This window comes from Bombyx mandarina, chromosome 18 (assembly GCF_030267445.1).
Source record: "Bombyx mandarina strain Sakado chromosome 18, ASM3026744v2".
NCBI lineage: Eukaryota > Metazoa > Arthropoda > Insecta > Lepidoptera > Bombycidae > Bombyx > Bombyx mandarina.
In genome coordinates this window covers 767,678-794,362 of record NC_143224.1, presented here as the reverse complement: position 1 = coordinate 794,362, position 26,685 = coordinate 767,678, and the positions used below count along the sequence as shown (strand labels likewise).

The window sequence follows — 26,685 nt, the reverse complement described above, 5'->3', positions numbered from 1 at the left end:
CTCCCTTACTCTGACCGGGTTCTAATCCTGGGCAGCGATCGGAAGATGGGTAGAGAGTGCAAGGGGAGGCATATATTGGGTAGAGCCCTACAAACATCTTTGGGCCCACGGTTTGCTCCCAAAATAATATATAATAATTTATATCCTCATATTATTATTATTATACCCCGCTGATTCGAATGTATGCCATTTAAAAATATATTAAAATTAGAATTACAAATAGATGTATGCTAATTTATTTTAGTACCGATATTATTGGACGTCTGTTTCAATCTTCAAACTGGAACGCATGCCTGCTTCGTGCCAAGAAATAGGATAGAAATACTTACCATGCCTGCTTATAATACGCCCTACCAATAGCACTCTTTGAAGACTAAATACCTAGTCAGGTCATAAATTCTGTCACATGTTTAATGTAAAATAATTGAAACAAGTTTTTTCATTATGTAACCATTCATATACCAAAATGAACTTAGCAAAACATAGATTCTTACGACACTAAAGTTTATTCAAAATGACCTCCGTGATTTTGAATACAGGCCTTCAATCTGCGCGGCCAGTCGTCTATCGCAGCACGAACGAGGTCCATGTCAATATCGGCGGCTGCCTTAATCAAGGATGTCTTGAGTGACTCCAAATTGGCATGAGGCTTTAAGCACGCCTTTTCCTCCAAGTGTTGCCATATCTTGTAATCTAACGGATTCAAATCTGGACAGGAGGAGGGCCAGTCTTCGTGCCGGATGAAGTCGATTTCACGCGCCGCCAGCCAGTTTTGTGTGCTCTTCGCTCTATGAGCTGGCGCCGAATCTTGTTGGAATACCCAGTGCCTGTTATTGAACATGGTATGAGAAACAGGTTCCACAAGGTTCGTCAGGACTGTATTTTGATACACAACTGCATTCGTTTTTACACCTTTCTCGCAAAAATGTACCTCTGTTAAGCCCCAATAAGAAACTCCCAACCATACCATGAGCGAGGATGGAAAATGACCTCGTTGGACACGCGGAATACGGTTGCTCGCTTCTTCACTACTTCACACCTTATCATTTTGTTTGTTGTAGCTCTCTTCTACGGTAAAAATTTTTTCATCCGAAAAAAGAATTTCCCGATATTTTTTTCCTGCGTACCGCTTCAACAAAGCGCGGCATCTCTTCAGTCTCAGGTCCATTCGACGAGCATTCAAACGATGTCCTGTTTTTCTTCGATATGCCCGAAGCCCTAAGTCTTCATTTAACACCCTTTTCACCGTGGTTCTGCATAACCCCATCTGAAGGGCCAACAGTTCCTGCTTACGTTTGGGATTTCTTTGAATTCGCGCCTTCACAGCTTTTATCACTGCTGGAGTCCTAACAGACCGAGGGCGACCACTTCTTGACCTGTCATCTACACTAGAGTCTTCATTGTATCGTTTGATGGTACGATAAACGAATCTTTTGGTTATATTCAAATTTTTCAGTATGTTAAAAATTTGAATTGGCGCGTAACCGCAACGATGCAACGAAATAACTGCAACACGGTCTTCTTTAAGCGTCCACTCCATATTTAAAAATGAGTATAATTCTAAAAGTATACATTTTTTATTTTCATGAACAATTCGAAATTCGAATTCAATAAACTTTTTTGTGGCCAGCATTCTAAAAGAAAAGTTTTTACTGTGTGACAATACTTATGACCTGACTAGGTATAATGTACGAGATCGTCTGCACCTTCAAAGTATTTTCTTTTTAGGTGCATATCCAACAGATGTGCGCGCCCAGCTATTAATAGATATAACGGGGGTAAATGAATTAAAGGGATATTACTTGGATCAGAATCTGGTCATCAACGTTGGAACCACCTTAACAGAATTGATGAGTATCTATAAAAAACTGTCAGAAAAAGAAGAGGACTTTCAATATTTGGACCGGTTTTATGAGCATTTGGAAATGGTAGCTCATGTTGCTGTCAGAAATGTAAGCTCTACATATAGTTACGATTGTAAATTTATTTTGTTTCACTCGGCGGTGCTGTGGTTTGCAACCCTGACTGTTGGTCTATGTGTCGAGAGTACGATTCCCACTTGGGATACTAAACATTTGATTAATGGAATTTAGTATTAGGTATTTATTTACTGTCTAAATTTTGTGTACAGAGTGTCTCGCGTATCTATATCAAGCCGATATTTATGGACATTGTTCTATTAAAATAATCGATTCACCAAAATAAATAATACTTGAACTTATAAATAAGCTGTTCTTCTGCCAACCCTTGGATTAGGTTTTACAGAAGGTGCAATAATATGATTCGTAGTGAAAAATAAGGTTGGTCACATATCAAAGGATGCGATTTCTTTATTTTCTCACCGCACGAGGTAGCAAAAATATTAAATAAAAAATCTAATTAGTGTACAAATTACTGTTAAAATCCTAAGAATGCAGCAATTCTAATAGATCAGGTTCTCCGCACTCAAAAAGATCCGTGAAGTCAGCTAATTGAAACACAAACACATAAACACTCCACCAGCGCTGCTAGCCGACTCAGACTGTGTCAGCCATGTGTCAGCCCATCAAACAGCTTCTTTTGTCTTTGCAATAAAGGTGAAATTTATTATATCTGGTGAGCGTTTTTGAACCTTATGAATCTGGCTATATAGTTGCATTTATGGTCATATTCATTGTTGAAATGAGTTGAGCGAATTTGATGTTATTCATCTAGTTCTAACGCATTTAAGAACTAGAGGTCCCACAGTAGTCGAAATTCGACCATAATAATTAATTGGAATTGTAAGTTTGTACACTATTATGATTGTATTTTATACTACTATAATCACAAATTTCGCCAAGACTACACTTTAAAAAATATTAACAAAGACAAGTACTATTTAATCTATTCTCAATTTGACAACAGACGTCAAGAACAAAAGTTTGACAATAAATAGTATGCATGCGTGTGTGCGTCAAATACATGGAATGTTGTGTGTGTAATATTTTCTTTATTGATTTAATGTATCTTTCATGCATTATTTAAAAAAAATATTAGCATTGTGCACTTCTTCTCTATATTCTCTATAAGTGTGGAAAATTTCATACTCCTCCGTCCGCGCAATTTTCGTATAAAGGGATACAAAAGTTATTGCTTCACGTATTAATATATAGATGAAGGGCTTAACGGTACTTTTGTTGTATACATTCAGGGCTGTCATTGAACAGTTGTAAAAATTCATAACTTAGTTTTTTAATAAAAACGAATTATGATAGATTAGATTATTTTGTACATTTTTAATGCGCGATCATCCGCGGCCTCCGTCGCGCCCTCCAAAACTCCTGCTTGTAGGTCACCTGCGCCCGCCTCCTCGTCCTCCGACTCTGACTCGGAGATGGAGGTCGACCTCGCCCCCGCCTCATCGACGGATGGATTCACCCTGGTACAAAAGGGTAAGAAGCGTGCCGCGGAGTCTCGAGCTCTCGCGGCCGCTAAAATTAGCAAAGCCGCGAACGCGTCGCGCCCCCGCCCTCAGACTCCCGTTGCGCCTCCAGCCCGTGCCACTCCGTCGCCGCGACCAGTGGCGCAATCTAAAACTCAGACCCCTCCCCCGGTTATCCTTCAAGAGAAGGCAGCTTGGGACCGAGTTTCCCTGGCCCTTAAGGCCAAAAATATTAATTTTGCCAGCGCCCGTAATCTCGCCAACGGGATTCAAATAAAAGTAACGACACCCGACGACCATAGGGCCCTCTCAAGTTACCTCCGAAAGGAGCGTATAAGTTTCCACACTTATACGCTCCAGGAGGAGCGCGAACTCCGCGTTGTCATACGTGGAATCCCGAAGGAGCTAGATGCCGATCTCGTCAAGGCAGATCTGATAGAACAAGGCCTACCAGTAAATTCCGTGCACCGCATGCACACCGGCCGCGGTAGGGAGCCATACAATATGGTTTTAGTCGCCCTCCAGCCTACCCCCGAGGGTAAGCAAATTTTTAACATTCGAACCGTCTGTAGGCTCTCCGGTATTGCCGTCGAAGTCCCCCATAAAAAAGGCATTCCTAGTCAGTGCCATAACTGCCAACTGTACGGGCACTCTTCCCGTAACTGTCACGCGCGCCCCCGATGTGTTAAGTGTTTGGGCGATCACGCCACGGCCCTCTGCGCTCGCGACCAAAAAACCGCGACGGAACCGCCTAGCTGTGTCCTGTGCCGAACACAAGGTCACCCCGCGAACTACCGTGGATGCCCCCGAGCTCCAAAAATAAATCGCCGCGTCGCCCGTCAAAACCGCCTCCGAGCTTCCGGCCCAGACATCAAAGCCACGGTACCCTCTGTGCCGAAGGCTAAGCCTGCTTTCGTGCCGGCGTCGGTGCCCAGCGTCTCGGCTTGGGCTAAACCGTTGCCGTACACGAACACGGCTACAACTCTCTCCCCCGCGACTCGTCCCACCCCCGCGATACGTCCCTCCCCCGCGACCTGCCCTCCGACCGCGTCCGAAAATCTCGCTCTAGCGATCGACTTTTTTCAGTCGATCAACTTTGAGCGTGTTAACGCTTTGGGTGACGCCATTCGCGCCGCCTCCACTGCACAACATTTTATCGCCGTTGTGCAAGAATACGCTGACGTATACGCGTCGTTAAATACGTACGTCCTCCCCTCACTCCGCCGGTAATCAATGGCGTACATTAGTAGAATAAAACCCTTATCCGTAACAATAGGATTTTTTAACGCTTACGGTCTCGCAAATCAACGTGATCAGGTTTGTGATTTTTTGCGTGACCATCAAATTGACATTTTCTTAGTGCAGGAGACCCTACTTAAGCCCGCGCGCCGTGACCCTAAAATCGCGAACTATAACATGGTCAGGAACGACAGGCTCTCTGCCCGTGGTGGTGGTACCGTTATTTACTATAGAAGAGCCCTGCATTGCGTCCCGCTCGATCCTCCCGCGCTCGCTAATATCGAAGCATCAGTGTGCCGAATCTCACTGACGGGACACGCGCCGATCGTTATCGCGTCCGTTTATCTTCCACCGGATAAGATCGTTCTAAGCAGTGATATTGAGGCGCTGCTCGGTATGGGGAGCTCTGTCATTCTGGCGGGCGACCTAAATTGTAAACACATCAGGTGGAACTCACACACCACAACCCCGAATGGCAGGCGGCTTGACGCGTTAGTCGATGATCTCGCCTTCGATATCGTCGCTCCGTTAACCCCGACTCACTACCCGCTAAATATCGCGCATCGCCCGGATATACTCGACATAGCGTTATTAAAAAACGTAACTCTGCGCTTACACTCGATCGAAGTAGTTTCAGAGTTAGATTCAGACCACCGTCCCGTCGTCATGAAGCTCGGTCGCGCTCCCGATTCCGTTCCCGTCACGAGGACTGTGGTGGATTGGCACACGCTGGGCATCAGCCTGGCTGAATCTGATCCACCATCGCTCCCGTTTAACCCGGACTCTACCCCGTCTCCTCAGGATACCGCTGAAGCCATAGACATCTTAACATCACACATCACCTCGACATTAGATAGGTCATCGAAACAAGTTGTAGCGGAGGACTTCCTTCACCGCTTCAAATTGTCCGACGATATTAGGGAACTCCTTAGAGCTAAGAACGCCTCGATACGCGCCTACGACAGGTATCCTACCGCGGAAAATCGTATTCGAATGCGTGCCCTACAACGCGACGTAAAGTCTCGCATCGCCGAAGTCCGAGATGCCAGATGGTCTGATTTCTTAGAAGGACTCGCGCCCTCCCAAAGGTCTTACTACCGCTTAGCTCGTACTCTCAAATCGGATACGGTAGTAACTATGCCCCCCCTCGTAGGCCCCTCAGGCCGACTCGCGGCCTTTGATGATGACGAAAAAGCAGAGCTGCTGGCCGATACATTGCAAACCCAGTGCACGCCCAGCACTCAATCCGTGGACCCTGTTCATGTAGAATTAGTAGACAGTGAGGTAGAACGCAGAGCCTCCTTGCCACCCTCGGATGCGTTACCACCCGTCACCCCGATGGAAGTTAAAGACTTGATCAAAGACCTACGTCCTCGCAAGGCTCCCGGTTCCGACGGTATATCTAACCGCGTTATTAAACTTCTACCCGTCCAACTCATCGTGATGTTGGCATCTATTTTCAATGCCGCTATGGCGAACTGTATCTTTCCCGCGGTGTGGAAAGAAGCGGACGTTATCGGCATACATAAACCCGGTAAACCAAAAAATCATCCGACGAGCTACCGCCCGATTAGCCTCCTCATGTCTCTAGGCAAACTGTATGAGCGTCTGCTCTACAAGCGCCTCAGAGATTTCGTCTCATCCAAGGGCATTCTCATCGATGAACAATTCGGATTCCGTACAAATCACTCATGCGTTCAACAGGTGCACCGCCTCACGGAGCACATTCTTGTGGGGCTTAATCGACCAAAACCGTTATACACGGGAGCTCTCTTCTTCGACGTCGCAAAAGCGTTCGACAAAGTCTGGCACAATGGTTTGATTTTCAAACTATTCAACATGGGCGTGCCGGATAGTCTCGTGCTCATCATACGGGACTTCTTGTCGAACCGCTCTTTTCGATATCGAGTCGAGGGAACCCGCTCCTCCCCACGACCTCTCACAGCTGGAGTCCCGCAAGGCTCTGTCCTCTCACCCCTCCTATTTAGCTTATTCGTCAACGATATTCCCCGGTCGCCGCCGACCCATTTAGCTTTATTCGCCGACGACACGACTGTTTACTATTCTAGTAGAAATAAGTCCCTAATCGCGAAGAAGCTTCAGAGCGCAGCCCTAGCCCTAGGACAGTGGTTCCGAAAATGGCGCATAGACATCAACCCAGCGAAAAGTACTGCGGTGCTATTTCAGAGGGGAAGCTCCACACGGATTTCCTCCCGGATTAGGAGGAGGAATCTCACACCCCCGATTACTCTCTTTAGACAACCCATACCCTGGGCCAGGAAGGTCAAGTACCTGGGCGTTACCCTGGATGCATCGATGACATTCCGCCCGCATATAAAATCAGTCCGTGACCGTGCCGCGTTTATTCTCGGTAGACTCTACCCCATGATCTGTAAGCGGAGTAAAATGTCCCTTCGGAACAAGGTGACACTTTACAAAACTTGCATAAGGCCCGTCATGACTTACGCGAGTGTGGTGTTCGCTCACGCGGCCCGCACACACATAGACACCCTCCAATCCCTACAATCCCGCTTTTGCAGGTTAGCTGTCGGCGCTCCGTGGTTCGTGAGGAACGTTGACCTACACGACGACCTGGGCCTCGAATCAATTCGGAAATACATGAAGTCAGCGTCGGAACGATACTTCGATAAGGCTATGCGTCATGATAATCGCCTTATCGTTGCCGCCGCTGACTACTCTCCGAATCCTGATCATGCAGGAGCCAGTCACCGTCGACGCCCTAGACACGTCCTTACGGATCCATCAGATCCAATAACCTTTGCATTAGATGCCTTCAGCTCTAATACTAGGGGCAGGCTTAGGGACCCCGGTAACCGTACTCGTCGAACTCGACAAAGAGGTCGACGTGCAACCTAACCCATGCATCAGCCCGCTGAGTTTCTCGCCGGATCTTCTCAGCGGGTCGCGATTCCGATCCGGTAGTAGATTCATTCGCGAAACAATTGCTCTTGAGTTGTTAGGTCTCCTTCGGAGGCGCTCGGGCAGTTGTTAGCAAATCCCACCCCTCTTGGCTGAGCCTTTGCTCGCCCACCTGTCCTGGTGAAACTGGAAAGGCCTTCGGGCCACCAGTAAACTTTCAATCATAAAAAAAAAAAAAAAAAAAAAAAAAAAAAAAAAAAAAAAAAAAAAAAAAAAAAAAAAAAAAAAAAAACATTTTTAACGTGATCTAAGTTGCTTATACTGTATCCACTTTCGGTTTGATATTGTGGGACACCCTGTATTTCGAAATTTTATAAGTACCTAATTATCGTTCTCTTTGTATGTTTATTTAATTTACTGAACTTATAACAATAAAAAATATAAATGTGGTGTCGTGGGACACCAGGCAGGAACGAAGTTCCTTCGGCTAATGTAGAACCAACACAATTTGCAAAAAAAAATCGTGCTCAATATTATGTTGGTTTTCTTGATTTTTCTCTTAAATTTTGCTGATTAGTTTTTATTTAAGTACAGGAAAGTATTTAGGAAATTCAGTATTTTAGGAAATAATAAATTACGTAAAATAGAAATAAAATCGTAATTCAAATTATCAATTAAAATAACAAAATATGTCTCTTTATTTTTGTTTGACAACATAAAATTACATAGAAATAGAAATAATTACAAAATAGAGAGAGAAGGGATGAGAGAACGAAAAGAAAGAGGGAGAAAGAGAAAGGTATTATACACTACTCGCTTGTGTATGCGACTGTCGCGCCTGCGCACGTCTCATTTAGCGGTTTTATTCCACGCACTTTTTTCCACGGATTTTTTCTTACGGTTTTACTATCACATTTTTTTCAGTTTGGTCGCGCAGCAAAATCCCTATCCCCTCCAAGCCTGCCGTTAGGAACTTCGTTCCAAAATACCGAAAGCAGATCCCTAACATGAATTGCTAAAGTTGTACAATTTTCTTTTCAGTTAGGCTGCATAGCCGGAAATCTGATGATAAAACATCAACATAATGACTTCCAATCCGACTTGTTCGTGATGTTCGAAACTGTTGGTGCACAGTTGACTCTTGGTATGTCTCTACAGCGCCATACATTAAACGGCTTTAACACTAATCAAACCAACGATTACTGTTTCTACCATATAGCGGGTAGATAACGGTATGCGACAAGTATTACAGAAAATAAAAATAAAAATATAATAACTCTAGATTAATTGGTAACAAGAAGTCATGAAGTCAAATGTGCAAAAGCAATACGATGATACGTGCATTTTCAATGCAAAAGTTCAAAATGGGTAATTTAGCCCGTTATGGTATGTTTAGTGTTAAAGAACTAATCTGAAGTGGTGATCGGATAAGATCGATTGCACAAAATGAATGCTACTGCATGTTTATACTATGTCAGCGTAACCCTAACGTCTGGAGGCATTGCTTAATACTTGCCCTAGCAAAAGCAGTGCTACCATCGGATCAGAAACGCAACCCATTGAGAAGGTCCGGCGAGAAACTCAGTGGGCTATGTATATGGGTTATAACACTCAATAACGGTTTAGCAGCTGCCTCACCTTTTAAATGATAAGAAACTAGTACAACTGCCTCTAGACAACCAAGATTAAAACTTAAATGGTCTAAACATAATTTCGTTGTCCCCAATTACTTAAGTACAGCGTCCCATGCTAACCGGGATGCTGTTGCTTACCGCCTATTTTTTTTTTTGTTCTGTCCACAGTAACAGGACAAGGTAAATCAAGAACGGTAACTATGGGAGAATTCCTGCAGACAAACATGCAAGGAACGGTTATATTAAACGTTATGTTGCCTCCTTTGAATAAGACCTATTTGGTTACAACTATGAAGGTAATTTTAAATGCAATTTCACTTGTAGTGTGAACAGCAACTGGCTAAGTAACGATATCACAAATTTTCAGATAATGCCTAAATCCCAAAATGCGCACGCTATAGTCAATGCTGGTTTTCTATACAAATTAGCCAATAATTCGATAGTCACTCAAGCCAGGATCGTATACAACGGCATCTCACCGACATTCATAAGGGCTTTAGGAACCGAGAATTTCTTAATCGGAAAACCGTTGTTCAAAAACGAAACTCTTCAGTCGGCTTTGAACATTTTGAAGAAGGATCTGAACGCCACTGAAATGCCTCCCGAACCAAGCGCAACATATAGACAGCAGCTGGGTTTGGCAATGTTTTATAAGGTAAGTTTAGTTACTTCACTGTTTTATAAGGTAAGTTTAGTTACTGATAAGTTTAGTCAACCTGTCAACGTAGATTTGACGCTTAGGTAAAGCTAAGCCGGTAATTTTTCCAACATAAAAACTGAGTAAATGTTACGGAAATTGGTGGCTCCCGCTGTCAACACTACAACCTGACTCGCGGCACCACTCCGAGGACGCCCGACCGACGGGTCGTCTAGGCGATAGTCGACAGCCAACGAGGCCGGTCTCCGCGGTACCGCGACCCCATCAGGCTGCCCGGGCGATGCCGCTGATGTTCCGGGATACCCCGCTGGGTCAGAACCAGCCTCCTGGGTGGGAACGCGATACACCGCCGACCGGGTTGCTCTTCCACAGTATGTTCGGCGACGACAGCGACGACGACAATGCGGACCGCATCGCAGGCCGCAGCCGCCGACGCGTCGTCCCGTCCTCCTGGTGCCAGCGCGCTAGAGTGACGGTAGCGTGCAGCGCAGGATCGACCCTCTCAGGTCGCCCCGTGACCATCACCGGGAGTAGTTTATAGGAAACTAAATTAACGTGATCAGGAAAACTGCGAAGTATTCGAGACGACGCAGTTAGTGAAATGACAATAAAAAACGCGAGATTAAACCTTAAAAGTAAACGTGAACCGTATAAAAGCTATTAGCTAGCTAGCTTTGAGAAAGAAGGAGAAAGGTTTTGAAGTCGTCTTGGTCTAAAGGATAAGACGTCCGGTTTATTTGTATTTAGCGATGTATCGGTGTTCGAATCCTTCAGGCGTGTACCGATGTCTCTGACGAAATATGTACTTAACAAATGTTCGCGATTGACTTCCATGGTGAAGGAGTGAATCGATCGAACGATCGTGTAATAAAAATGAAGCCCAAAAAATTATAACTTGCATAATTACTGGTGGCAGGACCTCTTGCGAGTCCGCACGGGTATGTACCAACACCCTGCTTATTTTTGCCGTGAAGCAGTAATGCGTTTTGGTTTGAAGGGTGGGGTAGTTGTTGAACTATACCGAGACCTCATAATTTATATCTTAAGGTGGGCGGTGGGCATTTACGTTGTAGATGTCTATGGGCTCCAGTAACCACATAACACTAGCTGGGTTGTGATATTGTTCACCCATCCAAACAATAAAAAAAACCTTAAGTTTATATGAAGTTAAATTATTTACCATCCGAAACATATTAAAATCACAATTATCTGCTAACAGTCTGTTTGAATGTAATTAAGGTACTAAATCGTTCTGATTAAAATCAGGAACAGAATAGTTTATAAAACAAATCGAATTGTACCGAGCACTATCAGATGTGCCGTTGGCATTGATATCATCTATAACATAATCGATATCAGTTAAAACAATGGAATTAATACGACTTCCCTACTGCATCCGTAGCTTGTAAGTGTGATGGGAAACATTATCACAACGTCATTTTTATTAGTACGTATTAACTTTATTACGTACCATTAAGCAAACAGGCAACAAACATGGCGCGGGTGACGATAAATTTCGTTCGAGACAAACTAGTTATATGACTAATTCAGCTCGTGCTTTGACCTCATCATGTTAAATTTCGTTATTTTGTCTATTTCACTAAATGATAGACCAAAACGGAATTGAAGGTGGTATTGATACGTACATATAAACGATGTAGCTGTAAGCCGTGAAGTCTAACAGGCCCTTTTCGCAAATCGCAAAACATTAATACATTATAGTCAAACACACCGTCTTTTTTTTCCTACCTAAGCTGATGGTCTAGAGAGACCATACCGGCGTCACCGGGCTAGTAGGTGAGCTCACGGGGCCCAAACCTGACGATGTTGTTTACATGAACCCTAGCAAGCGCCGTGCTTCGCATAATCTATCACCGGATCAGAAACGCGACCCACTGAGAAGATCCGGCAAGAAAATCAGTGGGCTGTGTCTGTAGGTTAATTCGCTCGCCGAGCCCTTCGTCGCAAGCGATGGGTTCGACGTGATCGATTACGGGTCACCGTCGTAATATGTTACACTTACAGCAGCATTAGTTTACAATAAAATACAAAATAATAAAGTTATTGTAGACCTAAATCTATTATCCTACAGAAGATTAGTAATACGAAGGTGATTCGAACAATAAAATTATCTGTGTGACCTAAAAAGGTAAAACATGGCAGAGACGGGAGCAATCGAGTAATAACTGCGGTTCGATTTAGGTTTAAAAATATTAATTTAAAAATTAAATTTACTTTTCCCATTTAAATATTCATTTTAATATCATCCAACAGAACACTCACATAAACTAGTAATTTCATATGAAAAAATAGAAATATTCCCAAAAGACATTAAATATTCCTGATTCAGTCTGTCCAAATTATATAAGGATTTTTTTTGTATTATCGTTACAAATACGTACCATCAATCTCTACAAAACACAGATGATATTGGAGTATAGTTATCGATCTACACTTATTAGCCAACCAACTAAATATCTGTCCTCTTACTTTCTATGATCTTGTGTTATCATATAAATTTTCCTCATAGATCTAATTAAGTTATGTTCTTATCTAACGACAACGATCCATCAGGTTGGTCAGTTGAATGTTACTAGTGGAACGTGATCAAATTCTTTTACAGGGTCTCTTATATTTTTATCCATCAAACAACATAAATCCGAGGTATCTCTCTGGAGCTACATTTCTCCGTAAGGCAAGACCTTTATCACGTGGAGAGCAAAATTATGAAACAAATTCTGCACTTTGGCCTTTAAGTCAGCCAATCCCAAAGTTAGAATCATTGGTGAGTTTTAAAGATATTTAATTGCTTAAAAGTTATATATGGCTTTTTGAGACATAATAAATTTACAGACGAAAATGGATGGACGTGAGTCGTTCACTTTGAGATCGATTGACATTTCAGTAACATTAAAATATCGGATTTAGGACCCACAAAACTGAAATGCGTGTATTTGTAAGTTTATTTTATTGCTGACTAGCTGACCCGGAAGACTTCGTAGTGCCTCAATCGATAAATAAAAGACCTAAACTTTTGTATAAAATAAACTTAAAACAAACCAAAGGAATCCGTCCGACGGGGGACACATCAGAGGGAAAACAAAATTGTTATTTTTATTTAATTCCGAGCATTTTCATATTTATCTACCTTTTAAACCTTCTCTGGACTTCCACAAATAATTCAAGACCAAAATTAGCCAAATCGGTCCAGCCGTTCTCGAGTTTTAGCGAGACTAACGAACAGCAATTCATTTTTATATATATAGATTACATTCGTCATTATTACTTGACACGAGAGGATTTCAAATTGGATTAACGCATTAACTATTATTAGGGTGATATATATACGACAAATTTACTAACCAATTGCGTCTTCGTTGAGCGTTAATTTCGTAAATTGTTATTCAATAAGCCCTTATATCCCTTTGTTACCCTTCGGTCTCTTCGTTATAATTCATTAAAATGCTGAAATCATGCTTATTCAAAAAACCAACTACACCTGTGGATCAGTACTGTAGTACGTAATGTATCTTAAATGTTGTAATTATTATAACGTTTAATTTTGATGAGATGAGCTGAGTTTTTTTTGAGATCACAAGAAGATTTGTTGTTTTATCAACGTAGAAAATGTTTACTAATTATTTAAAAACTAGATAATATATATTTATGTAATTACAGAATTTCCAAATTATTTTCAGATACAATGTGCAGGTGAAGCAGAGTATGTGGATGACATACCCTCGTTACCTTATGAAGTATTTGGTGCGTTCGTTTTAAGTACTGTTGCTCTGGGACAGATCGCCTCTATAGACGCTTCAGAAGCTTTGGTGAGTATATTTATTATATTCATTTTTCCTTCAAATCCCAAGTCACAATAAAATATTTTGTCATGCCAAAATATACTTAGTACTTCTATGTGTCTATTTCTTATATTATGACAAGTCTTTTCCATTTCATAATTAATTTTGTTTATATTATTAAAAAAATCGATAAAAAATCCATCCTTTCTTCGCACAGAAAATGAAAGGAGTTATAGCATTCTACACGGCTAAAGACATTCCTGGCAAAAATTCGTTCATTCCAAAAGAAGAGTATAATACGTCAGATGAAGAGATTCTTTGTTCTGGGGACGTCAAATACTATAATCAACCTTTGGGGATAATTGTAGCTGAATTTCAACATATCGCTGTAATCGCTGCTAAAAGTGTTAAAGTCAAGTATACAAATATCCGGAAACCAGTTCTAGATATTAGTGATGCTATAAGAGACCCGAAGAGAAATTCAATACTAACCTCTGTAGACGCAACGACTAGAGGTCATGATACCAGACAAGTTGTCAAAGGAAATGCTACCATTTATGGGCAATACCACTTTAGTATGGAAATTTTAGTTTGTGTAACGCTTTCAACTGAAGAAGGATTACAGGTCTATCCTTCTGTCCAAAATATGGACGGTGTGCAGGCTGTGATATCAAAAGCTTTGAATTTAGACGCTAATAGGTAAGGCTTATGAATTATATTCTAATCACTCGATATACAGGTGTGTAGCATTTTTGAGGCAGATCTCGGTAGAACCATGCTTGCAGAACGAAGTAGCGACTTTCAAAGATGATGCCCTCATCTCCACATTAAGCCGTCAACGTCGGTCACAGGGTGAAGTAAAGAATCTCACTTAAATCACGACCCCTTTAAGTACTTCGGATTTCATCCATTTGTAGACATCAGTCTACAGACTGTCTACAGTTGTAGACTGATGTCTACAAATGGATACGTAAATCTAATTAGACGACGTGTAAGCTGCTTTGCACCGGTCTTGCGATAGAGCAGCTGGGTGACGGTATTGCTTGTCAAAGTTTCTGCAAGCGTCGATTTTACCCCGAGGCCCGCTCCGTGCCCCCGTAAGGGAGTACGACGACCCCGTAAGTAAAGCGTCGATTTTAATCCAAGGGTATGAGTTAGTGGACCCATTTTGGCAAATTTCGCATAGCCCATTGATCGAACGAGTTAATGGTTGTCATGACTCATGTCGTTGACAAGCACCAGCTTGGCTTGGTCTGCCTCGGTCGAGTTCTGCTTCATCCTAAGACTGAATGATTGTTGAGCCACAGAAAGCTTTAGTCGTTTTTTCAACATTCCTCGCCTACCATACTTAGATTTACTATTTTTGAAAATTAAAGATTCAAATTTTTTGATATAGACTAGTGTTGAGTGCAGATTTTGTATTTTAATGGTGCGTTTTATTCAATTGATTACAGGATAGACATAAAAGTCCGGCGCTTAGGAGGATCTTACGGTATTAAGGTCACGAGGTCCAACCAAGTAGCTGTGTCGTGCAGTTTGGTATCATTCAAATTGAACAGGCCATGTCGCTTCGTACTTCCACTCTCAACTACTACAAGAGCTTACGGAAAGAGATTTCCGTGTATTGCTGATATGGAAGTAATTATTTGTTCATATATTTCGTCGTTTCACTTACATTATGTTAAATTTGTAATCAAAGAAAAACCCGGGATCGAGTTTCGTTAGTTACTGCTCGATAAACTATCAGCCGATTTCTAGATCTGTTTTTTTTTTATTGCTAAATGGGTGGACGAGCTCACAGCCCACCTGGTGTTAAGTGGTTACTGGAGCCCATAGAAATTTACGATGCGCCACCCAACTTGAGATATAAGTTCTAAGGTCTCAAGTATAGTTACAACGGCTGCCCCACCCTTCAAACCGAAACGCATTACTGCTTCACGGCAGAAATAGGCAGGGTGGCGCGGACTCACAAGAGGTCCTACCACCAGTAATTACGCAAATTATAATTTGGCGGGTTTCATTTTTATTACACGACTAGCTGACCCGGCAGACTTCGCAGTGCTTCAATCGATAAATAACAGACCTAAGCTTTTGTATAAAATAAACTTAAAACAAACAAAAGGAATCCGTCCGACGGGGGAGGGGACACATCAAAGGAAAAACAAAATTGTTATTTTTATTTAATTCCGAGCATTTTATATACATTTTAAACCTTCTCTGGAATTCCACAAATAATTTAAGACCAAAATTAGCCAAATCAGTCCAGCCGTTCTCGAGTTTTAGCGAGACTAACGAACAGCAATTCATTTTTATATAAATAGATGTTATTCCTTCACCGTGGAAGTCAATCGTGAACATTAAAATTTGTTGAGTACATATTTCATTAGAAAAATTGGTACCCGCCTGAGATTCGAACACCGGTGCATCGCTCAACACGAATGCATCGGACGTCTTATCCGTTAGGCCACGACGACTTCAAAACTGTTTGGGCGTAAAGTCATAAACAAGCGGGAGTACTATCGTGTTAGCATAAATATAGTACTAGACATTACTGTTGGTAGGACCTCTTGTGAGTCCGCGCGGGTGGGTACCACCACCCTGCCTATTTTTGCCGTGAAGCAGTAATGCGTTTCGGTTTGAAGAGTGGGGCAGCCGTTGTAACTATATTGAGACCTTAGAACTTATCTCAAAGAGTGGGTGGCGCATTTACGTTGTAGATGTCTATGGGCTACAGTAACCACTTAACACCAGGTGGGCTATGAGCTCGTCCATTCATCTAAGCAATAAATAATAAAAAAGACGATGACCGAGCTTTGCTCGTTTTTTTTTGATAACGCCATCTTGTTGTGTCTTTGAAGCCCTCAGTTAGTTGCCCTCAATTAAGAAAAATTGTATTATTATTCGCCAATAGATGTCGGGAAGAGTTGATTATTGAAAACATGAATAAAACAACGTTTTCTGAAAATAAATCGTAGCTAGATCGATTTATCGCCCCCGAAATCCCCTGTATATCTACTAAATTTTATGAAAATCGTTGGAGCCGTTTCCGAGATTCAGATTATAACTAGTCAGGTCATAAGTATTGTCACACAGTAAAAAATTTTCTTTTAGAATGCTGGCCACAAAAAAGTTTATTGAATTCGAATTTCGAATTGTTCATGAAAATAAAAATGTATACTTTTTAGAATTTTACTCATTTTTAAATATGGAGTGGACGCTTAAAGAAGACCGTGTTGCAGTTATTGCGTTGCATTGTTGCGGTTACGCGCCAATTCAAATTTTTAACATACTGAAAAATTTTAATATAACCAAAAGAATCGTTTATCGTACCATCAAACGATACAATGAAGACTCTAGTGTAGATGACAGGTCAAGAAGTGGTCGCCCTCGGTCTGTTAGGAATCCAGCAGTGATCAAAGCTGTGAAGGCGCGAATTCAAAGTAATCCCAAACGTAAGCAGAAACTGTTGGCCCTTCAGATGGGGTTAAGCAGAACCACGGTGAAAAGGGTGTTAAATGAAGACTTAGGGCTTCGGGCATATCGAAGAAAAACAGGACATCGTTTGAATGCTCGTTTAATGGACCTGAGACTGAAGAGATGCCGCGCTTTGCTGAAGCGGTACGCGGGAAAAAAATATCGGGAAATTCTTTTTTCGGATGAAAAAATTTTTACCGTAGAAGAGAGCTACAACAAACAAAATGATAAGGTGTACGCCCACAGTAGTGAAGAAGCGAGCAACCGTATTCCGCGTGTCCAACGAGGTCATTTTCCATCCTCGCTCATGGTATAGTTGGGAGTTTCTTATTGGGGCTTAACAGAGGTACATTTTTGTGAGAAAGGTGTAAAAACTAATGCAGTTGTGTATCAAAATACAGTCCTGACGAACCTTGTGGAACCTGTTTCTCATACCATGTTCAATAACAGGCACTGGGTATTCCAACAAGATTCTGCGCCAGCTCATAGAGCGAAGAGCACACAAGACTGGCTGGCGGCGCGTGAATTCGACTTCATCCGGCACGAAGACTGGCCCTCCTCCAGTCCAGATTTGAATCCATTAGATTACAAGATATGGCAACACTTGGAGGAAAAGGCGTGCTCAAAGCCTCATTCCAATTTGGAGTCACTCAAGACATCCTTGATTAAGGCAGCCGCCGATATTGACATGGGCCTCGTTCGTGCTGCGATAAACGACTGGCCGCGCAGATTGAAGGCCTGATGTGAAAATGACCTCCGTGATTTTGAATAAACTTTAGTGTCATAAGAATCTATGTTTTGTTAAGTTCATTTTGGTATATGAATGGTTACATAATGAATAAACTTGTTTCAATTATTTTACATTAAACATGTGACAGAATTTATGACCTGACTAGGTATATACCTATATATTAATATATATACAAGAATTGCTCGTTTAAACGTATAAGATAAGTAATAGAGTATTCGACTTTGGCCGGGTCACAAATCGCGATAAAAATTTAAATTAAAAATACTATGTTAAAAACTATCTTTGTGCCAAATTGTGTTTCTGCGACACAGGTCGGCGTGTTCTAAAGGAACTGTTTGCTGTGCTGCCACCATGAGTTCGAATGATATTCCACCGCCAATAAGAACTTACAGTGTATTATCCTTTTCAGATTTTTTTTTCAGAAATTTTAATATTGCTTATTAGAAAAACCTAAACCGCTTTATATAATTCGGTAAGTTTTAAATACACATCTTTTTTTCAAGGCTGGAATAAACCGAAGTGGAATAATTCAATACTTAAATTTCAAATTGTACGAAGACAATGGTTATAAAGTAAATGAGATCATACCTTTAATCAGTAGAGATGTTTATAATAACTGCTATGAAAAATCTACGTGGTCATTTCAGTGTATTAATACAATCACCGATACTGCTAAAAACAGCTGGTTCAGAGCACCTGGTGAGTTTTTTTAATATTCTACTTAGGTACGGAAATATGAGATTATGTCTAAGATACAAGACAGATGCCTTGTACCAACGCGCACCGCTCTAATCAACCGTCATTTTTTTTCCAGGCACACTAGAGGCTGTGTCATTCGTTGAATTATTCATGGACAGAATTTCCTACGAAGCAAATTTAGATCCTATAGAATTAAGGCTTGCTAACTTAGATCCAGAACATAAAGATCTAAGAGAAATGCTTGACACTTTAATGAAGGAATCCAAATATAAAGAACGAAGAAAAGCAGTTGAAATTTTTAATAAGAATAACAGATGGCTGAAAAAGGGACTGCGTTTTAGTTTCTTAAAATGGGCTAGCACTATTGCCCCTTATTTTGATGTAAATATATCAGTTTATCATGTAGACGGTACTGTGTCATTGACCCATGGCGGAATAGAAATGGGTCAAGGTATAAACACAAAAGCAGCACAGATCTGTGCGTATTTTCTAAAAGTCCCGTTAGAAAAAGTTCAAGTTAAAGCAACGAATACCAATATCTGTCCCAACAGCTCTATTACTGCTGGTAGCTTTACGATACTTAGTATAGGAATAGGTGTTGAGAGGAGTTGCAAAGATTTGTTGCAGAGATTGGAACCGATCAGATCCAAAATGCCTGATGCCACGTGGCAAGAATTGATAGCCAAAGCGTTCGAAGAAAATGTTGATTTACAAGCTCACGGCTTCGTAAATAGGAATGATGTTGTTGCACAAAAATATAATATTTACGGTATAACACTGTCTGAAGTTTTAATTGATGTACTTACCGGAGAATATGAAGTGCTTCGAGTAGATATACTGGAGGATGTCGGTCAAAGTGTCAGTCCCGAGATTGATGTTGGACAAGTAAGTTATAGAATTGAGAATATTTTACTAGTGGCAGGACCTCTTGTGAGTCCGTGTGGGTAGGTACCACCACCCCGTGTGTTTCTGTGGGCTGTGAGTTCGTCCACCCAACTAAGCAATAAAAAAAAAAAAAAAACGGTCATTTTGTTTGTTAAAATGTTGCTCAATTGTAAAAAAATTCTCATCCGTAAACAAAATTTTTCTATGACCTCCCTTTGCGTACCGCTTCAGTAGTTGTTTCGATTTTACCACCCTATTCTCTTTTAAATTATCAATTAAGAAATGACCAGGACGTCTCTTATAGGCTGCAAGTCCTAAGTCACCTTTCAAAATACGCGACATGGTTCTAGGTGCTATCTTCATCTCCCGAGATAAAATCTTTTGCTTTCGGACAGGATTTCTTCGAATTCTTTTCCTTACTGCTTTGACCACCTTTTTCGTACGAACACTACGTGGACGACCAGATCTTTTTCTGTCACAGACAGATGAAGTCTTATTGCACCTATTAATAGCCCGGTACACAAACATTTTACTAATACCAAGCGTATGGAGAGTTTTACAAATTGTATTTGGCTCCATACCTACTTTATGTAATGCAATCACAGCGATTCGGTTCTCTTTATCACCCCACTCCATTTTAATATCGCAAAATATTGTACAATGTATTGGCGCCAAAATGAGAAAACTCAATGAGCAATCATAGAAAAATGACAGATTCCAAATTAAAATGTAGGTAATATTTTGTTTATTTTTAATTGTAACAGTATTTATGGCCAGACTAAGTATATTTGTAATCAATTAATAAGAAACTCTGTGCGCTACCAATTTATAATAAGATTATAATAGATTAGGGATTTTAAGTTAAGTACTAATTGACATTTTGATAATGTTGAAAATTATATTTGTTTGGTCCACAGATAGAAGGGGCTTTCATAATGGGCTTAGGATACTGGACCACAGAGAGACTAGTCTATGACAAGAAGACCGGAGAACTACTGACCGATACCTCTTGGACTTACTATGTTCCACAAGCGCGTGATATACCGCAGGATATGAGAGTTTATTTCAGAAAGAATTCTTATAGTAACCGACCCAGTTTTGGATCTAAAAGTTCGTAAAACAAATATTTGTTACTTCGTCCCCCTCCTATCTATTACCTCCTCTGTCTTCAACCTTTCTGACGATTTTAATATCAACTGGAAACCCATGACGATTTGAAAGTGCTTGAAAAGGTTTATTTGGATATTATTTACTTTTTGCAGTGTTTGTTGTCCCGAGTTGTGAAAAATACGTTTTCATTGGATTTATGTCATCTCTTTCATTTCATTACATTTTATTTTTATGGTTATACCGTAATAGAACTAGTTTAGTATGGAAAATTTCATACTCCTCCGTCCGCGCATTTTTCGCAAAAAGGGATAAAAAGTTTTTGCTTCACGTATTAATATATAGATAATCAAAGATTACTTCATACCTTTCAGAATATTGTTTGAACTTTGCTAAGAAATGAGGTGGTATTAGAAACTATAGATTCTACAGTAAGCAGTTTTAATTGTTAATTATCCGAAGTACAAAACTTTTTGCTGAGTATTTTATGTAATTGCACACATGCTTTTTGTCATCGAAGACAGTCGCTTACAGGTCATCTAAGTGCTTGGTTATGCTTGTGGAGATCCATATTATGTTTTCTATACTATTTAATTTATAATAACGTAACGTGCTCTGAGGAATTGTTTGAGATGATTCCCTCATCTCCTTTTTATCATCGCACCTCCTGCCATCGGAGCAAAGTTCATCCATATTATCTGGAACCACTGCGTTCATCGACAGCGCGTCTCGAAAGATCTTTTTTGCCACGTACCCTCCGGCTATGGAATGAGTTCCCCTCCACGTGTTTCCCGAGCGCTATGACATATCCTTCTTCAAACGAGGCATGTGGAGAGTATTAAGCGGTAGGCAGCGGCTTGGCTCTGCCCCTGGCATTGCTAAAATCCTTGGGTGACGGTAACCACTCACCATCAGGTGGGCCGTATGCTCGTCTGCCTACAAGGGCAATTAAAAAAAACTGTGATGTACAAAATTCACTCATTTTTATCACTAATTAATTAAGATTAAAATTATTATATTTATTTGTCTATAGGATTTAGTATTCTGATACAGTACATTATTTACAGTGACCGGGGAGCCGCCAATGTGCATGACAATTTCTGTGCCGCTAGCTATTAGAGAAGCCATCACATCTGCGCGACGAGAATCCGGGATACCATCAACGCAGTGGTTTGACATTGGTAATCTATACTAATATTATAAAGAGGAAAGATTTGTTTGTTTGTTTGTTTCGAATAGGCTTCGAAACTACTGGACCGATTTGAAAAATTATTTTTCTATTAGAAGCCGACATTGTCCCTGACGAACATAGGCTACTTTTTAAAAAAAAAAATTTATTTTATTTTTTTGGTTTCATGTGTGTTTTAATGTTTCCGAAGCGAAGCGAGGGCGGGTCGCTAGTAATATATATATATAGCTGGATTAGTTGCTCGTTGGCAAATGGCCTTTAATTTGTTACTGTGTTAAATGGGAACATTGGCACTATGTTCACCGTAATTTGATTGCTCTTTTTTTCCCTACCTATGCTGATAGCCTTGAGAGGCTATTTCAGCTTCTCTTTGACGTGTAGGTGAGCTCACGGGGTTCAAACCGGAGAGTTGCCAACACTGACCCTAGCAAAAGCAGTGCTTCAAGAATCTACCACCGGATCGGAAACGTGAGCCACTGAGGAGATCCGGCGAGAAACTCGACGAGTGGGCTGTGTCTTTGGGTTAATGTACTTGTCGAGCCCTTCGTCGCAAGCGACGGGTTCGGCGAGGACGGTGACCGATGTTTGATCATAGAATACTTACTACAAGATTGCTGTGATATGATATGCCATGGTATGGAGCATAATAAAAATGGATAACGTAATAACCTACCTGTTCATGAACGGTTTACCGGCACATTATATCCGTGATTTAAAATTGAAACCGCAAACTTCGCGAACTCATGTAGTTGTAGCACGTAGATAGCATACGCATAGAAGATGTTTAACAGATGCCTAAAGCTCGCTAACAACAAGTTCTAAAGAATAGCATTCGGACCGTAGGGATACCGAGCAATTGCATCAGCTCAGTGGAAGATATTTCTTTTGTATTTACCTCCAAATAAACAATGATGTTAGTAGAGGATGAGAAAGTACGATGCGAATTAAAAAAAATTGTGGTTTTGATTTTTATTAAGCAATGAGATTCCTTCGCCGTTAAAGTTATTTATGAACATATCTTAAGTACGTATTACAAAAGTTGGTAAACTTGCCCGAAATGAGTAAGTACATTGTGCATCTTACGTTTTAGATTACATTGACTTTAACATTTCTAATAGGACCCCGAAGCTTTCAAGCATTCTAGTTTGAAGCCTTTTTACATTACAATGAAGATTTTTACTTCGCGCCTAGGGTTTTCAAATTGAGCCTATAGGTTCCGTTATCACCTACGAGGCCGCTTGCTGAACTACTGATAATAGCTATCTATCTGTTTCTAATTGTTTTATTATCAAATTTCAGATGGGCCCTACAATTTGGAGAGCGTGTGCTTGTCATCGGCGACAGACATAAAAGATTTCAAATTTTATTAATAATCATATTTTACGACGTTTTCTTTTTGAATTGTTTTGTGAAAATATCATTCAACGCTTTGCGATTGATGTGTCTATCAAACTAATATTGGATTACGTATTTGAAAACATTTAAATAAACTAATTTAATGCTTGTAGATTTTAAATTTGAAGTTGATACTACTTACTACTTCATTATTAGTTAAGTTTGAAACTGTTGAAGTATACTTTATATATTTTTTATCGAGATACCTACTCAGCGATATTGCGACACATGTGATTTTGTACAATTAATGTTATCTTGTAAATGAGAGAGAGATGAGACATGAGAACGGGAACATTCGACATACACAGTATATTTTCAACGGTATAATTGGTGGCTTAATACCACACATGAATGTATGTATTTACTTCATGAATTCGAAAAGTAACTAGACTTCAAAAAATAGCATACACCACGAATCATAGTTAGGCTCAGTAACTCGAACAGCGAGACGATGAAAATTGCATTTTTATACAATATTTCTGAGTATTCCAATTTATAACAATATATTTACTTGTCTCTTTAACAACAAGTCAAACAAACGGTGTTTTGTATTTGTTGACCCTATTGCGTCAATACAGTTGCCTACTTGGAGATTTGTTGGAGATTTGATTTGACTAGTTTGACATCTCAATTTATTTCATAAAATCCGGTGCATTCTTATATAGCGATGCAACGGTGTTCGAATCCCGCAAGCGGGTACCAATTTTCTAATGAAATACGTACTTAACAATTGTTCACGATTTACTTCCACGGTGAAGGAATAGCATCGTGTAATAAAAATCAAACCCGCAAAATTATAATTTGCGTAATCACTGGTGGTAGGACCTCTTGTGTATATTGAGATCTTAGAACTTATATCTCGAGGTGGGTGGCGCATTTACGTTGTAGATGTCTATGGGCTCCAGTAACCACTTAACACCAGGTGGGCTGTGAGCTCGTCCATCCATCTAAGCAATAAAAAAAAAAAGAGAGACTCACAATGTCTCTACGTTCCTTACATTTATAATCTTTATTAACAATGATAAGTGAGCCACCTCGTATAGCATTCTCTCTGCAGAAGGAACTCACAGCCTGGTGATTTTTAAAATTACAATTTAATTCATATTTTTTAAGCCAATGTTCAGTTACACATAGAACAATGACTTTATTATAATCTAGGATCAAATCAATTTCAAGTTCTTTACCCAACAAACCTTGTAAGTTCTGATGCACCAGGTTGATCACAGTTGTTTTCAAAGAAATATTATTTGTTGATGGGCTGTGTCCAAATAAATCATATTTACATTTACTGCAAGAGGTAAGCTCTGTTGTCTTAGTATTTAATTGAAATTACTTGGAACGGATTCCAAATTAATAAATATCATATTTTTTCCTGCTCAAAAGAAGCAGTAGGTTGATTAGCCAAATTCATGGCTACATAAATGTGTAAAAAATAATGTAGCGCGTTTGCTACTTGTCTAAAATTGTAGCTACCTAAATACCTAGTCTTGCCATAAATACTGAGACAAAGGAAAAGAAAATCTATTGCAAATAACATTTATTACTTTTACAGTGCGTTAGTTTAATACATAAATATAAAACAATTTAAAGTATAAGAAGCTTATTCGAAGTGGTCTCCATTGGCTGCAATACAGTCCTTTAAACGTTGAGGCCAGTTATCAATAGAAGCACGCACTCATTCCATGGGAAAATTTTTCAATGCCAATCGTACGGATTGTTTTAAGGACTCCAAATTATCATGGCGTTTAGAGCAAGCCGTACTTACTCTCTAAAATTGACCATAAATCATAATCCAGCGGATTAAGATCGGGACTAGACGACGGCCAGTCTTCAGCTCTGATGAAGTCCGAAACGTTCGTTTCCAACCAATACTGCGTAGTCCGAGCTTTATGACCTGGCGCCGAGTCTTGCTGGAAGGACCATTCTTGATTATTGAACATGGTGTTATTAAGGGGCTTCACTACCTTCCCAAGAATGGTATCTTGATACACTTGTGCCGATGTTTTGATACCTTTTTCACAAAAGTATGGCTCAGTCACTCCTTCATAGCTAATACTCCACCAAACCATCACTGAAGTGGGATCGTGCCCACATTGCACTCTGTCGACTAATTGGGAAGCTTCCTTAGAGCTAGGTACATAAATGCGGTCATTTTGTTTGTTAAAATGTTGCTCAATTGTAAAGATTTTCTCATCCGTAAACAAAAAAATTCTATGACCTCCCTTTGGGTACCGCTTCAGTAGTTGTTTCGATTTTACCACCCTGTTCTCTTTTAAATTATCAGTTAAGAAATGACCAGTACGTCTCTTGTAGGCTGCAAGTCCTAAGTCATCTTTTAAAATACGCGACATGGTTCTAGGTGCTATCTTCATCTCCCGAGATAAAATCTTTTGCTTTCGGACAGGATTTCTTCGAATTCTTTCCCTTACTGCTTTGACCACCTTTTCCGTACGAACACTACGTGGACGGGCAAATCTTTTTCTGTCACAAACAGAGGAGGTCTCCATTACACCTATTAATAGCCCGGTACACAAACATTTTACTAATACCAAGCGTATGGAGAGTTTTCAAAATTGCGTTTGGCTCCATACCTACTTTGTTTAATGCAATCACAGCGATTCGGTTCTCTTTATCACCCCACTCCATTTTAATATCGCAAAATATTGTACAATGTATTGGCGCAAAAATGAGAAAACTCAATGAGCAATCATATAAAAATGACAGATTCCAAATTCAAATGTAATATTTTGTTTATTTTTAATTGTAACAGTATTTATGGCCAGTCTAAGTATATGTAGGTCAAGTTATTAAAAGCGTATAAAAAATTCCCAGTAAAAGCTTAGGTACGTGACGGTCTGTATTCTATTAATTTGTTATACAGAAGCTCATTTTTCCGCTGTATTAATTTAATTAATTAGCTTCCTCACCAATTAACTTAGCGCTGCAACTGTTAGAGCTTATAATAAGATTCCAGACACACTCGGCTTTATTAACATTTTAGTCTTGTTTACACATCCGATACGATGTGATTGAGATTTTTAAACGACTTCAAAAAAAAGGGGAGGTTCTCAATTCGACTTTGTTTTTTTATGTTTGTTACCTTATCACTTTTGACTGGGTAAATTGATTTTGATGATTCTTTTTTTTATTAGAAAGCTGACGCTTGCCGTGTGGTCCCAATTCAATTTAGTCCAGTTCTGGTAATGGTATCCATGAGAAAACCATATAAGGCTTAAATTTGCATTAAGTACGTGCGCGACAAATAGATGAATAACTCGATAACTTAATATCACGCGAACCGATTTCGATGATTATTATTTTTAGTGTATATTAATTTGTTTTGGAATATCTTTTTTTTTCTATTTGAAGTCGGTTTTTGTTAAAGCATGTCTGTTTACAATTATTCTTATTTCGGTCTTCAGGATCGTTAACGGGGAGCCAGCTGACACCGGCACATGATTATCTTCGGAATAATTTACAATTCACCGAAGCCGGATAAAATAAGGTATTATTGATTGAAATAGTTACGAAATGTGAACACATTTTAAAATTAAGAAAATTATAATTTGCG

At 40.1% G+C, this 26,685-nt stretch overlaps 1 protein-coding gene across 1 annotated transcript in view; it reads left to right on the top strand.

Annotated features, from left to right (window-relative positions):
- The window catches only part of LOC114250054 (uncharacterized), a 32,595-nt gene extending 9,360 nt beyond the window's left edge, over positions 1 to 23,235 (top strand). Inside the window, exons 5-17 of the mRNA XM_089734644.1 lie at positions 1,729 to 1,952; positions 8,564 to 8,666; positions 9,325 to 9,452; positions 9,524 to 9,811; positions 12,438 to 12,599; positions 13,513 to 13,641; positions 13,832 to 14,313; positions 15,069 to 15,252; positions 18,343 to 18,538; positions 18,654 to 19,423; positions 20,341 to 20,533; positions 21,598 to 21,711; positions 23,019 to 23,235. Coding sequence (XP_089590770.1) covers positions 1,729 to 1,952; positions 8,564 to 8,666; positions 9,325 to 9,452; positions 9,524 to 9,811; positions 12,438 to 12,599; positions 13,513 to 13,641; positions 13,832 to 14,313; positions 15,069 to 15,252; positions 18,343 to 18,538; positions 18,654 to 19,423; positions 20,341 to 20,533; positions 21,598 to 21,711; positions 23,019 to 23,089 — 3,044 coding nt within the window. The 3' untranslated portion in view covers positions 23,090 to 23,235. The remainder of the gene's footprint in view (positions 1 to 1,728; positions 1,953 to 8,563; positions 8,667 to 9,324; positions 9,453 to 9,523; positions 9,812 to 12,437; positions 12,600 to 13,512; positions 13,642 to 13,831; positions 14,314 to 15,068; positions 15,253 to 18,342; positions 18,539 to 18,653; positions 19,424 to 20,340; positions 20,534 to 21,597; positions 21,712 to 23,018) is intronic.
- The last annotated feature ends 3,450 nt before the right edge of the window (positions 23,236 to 26,685 follow it).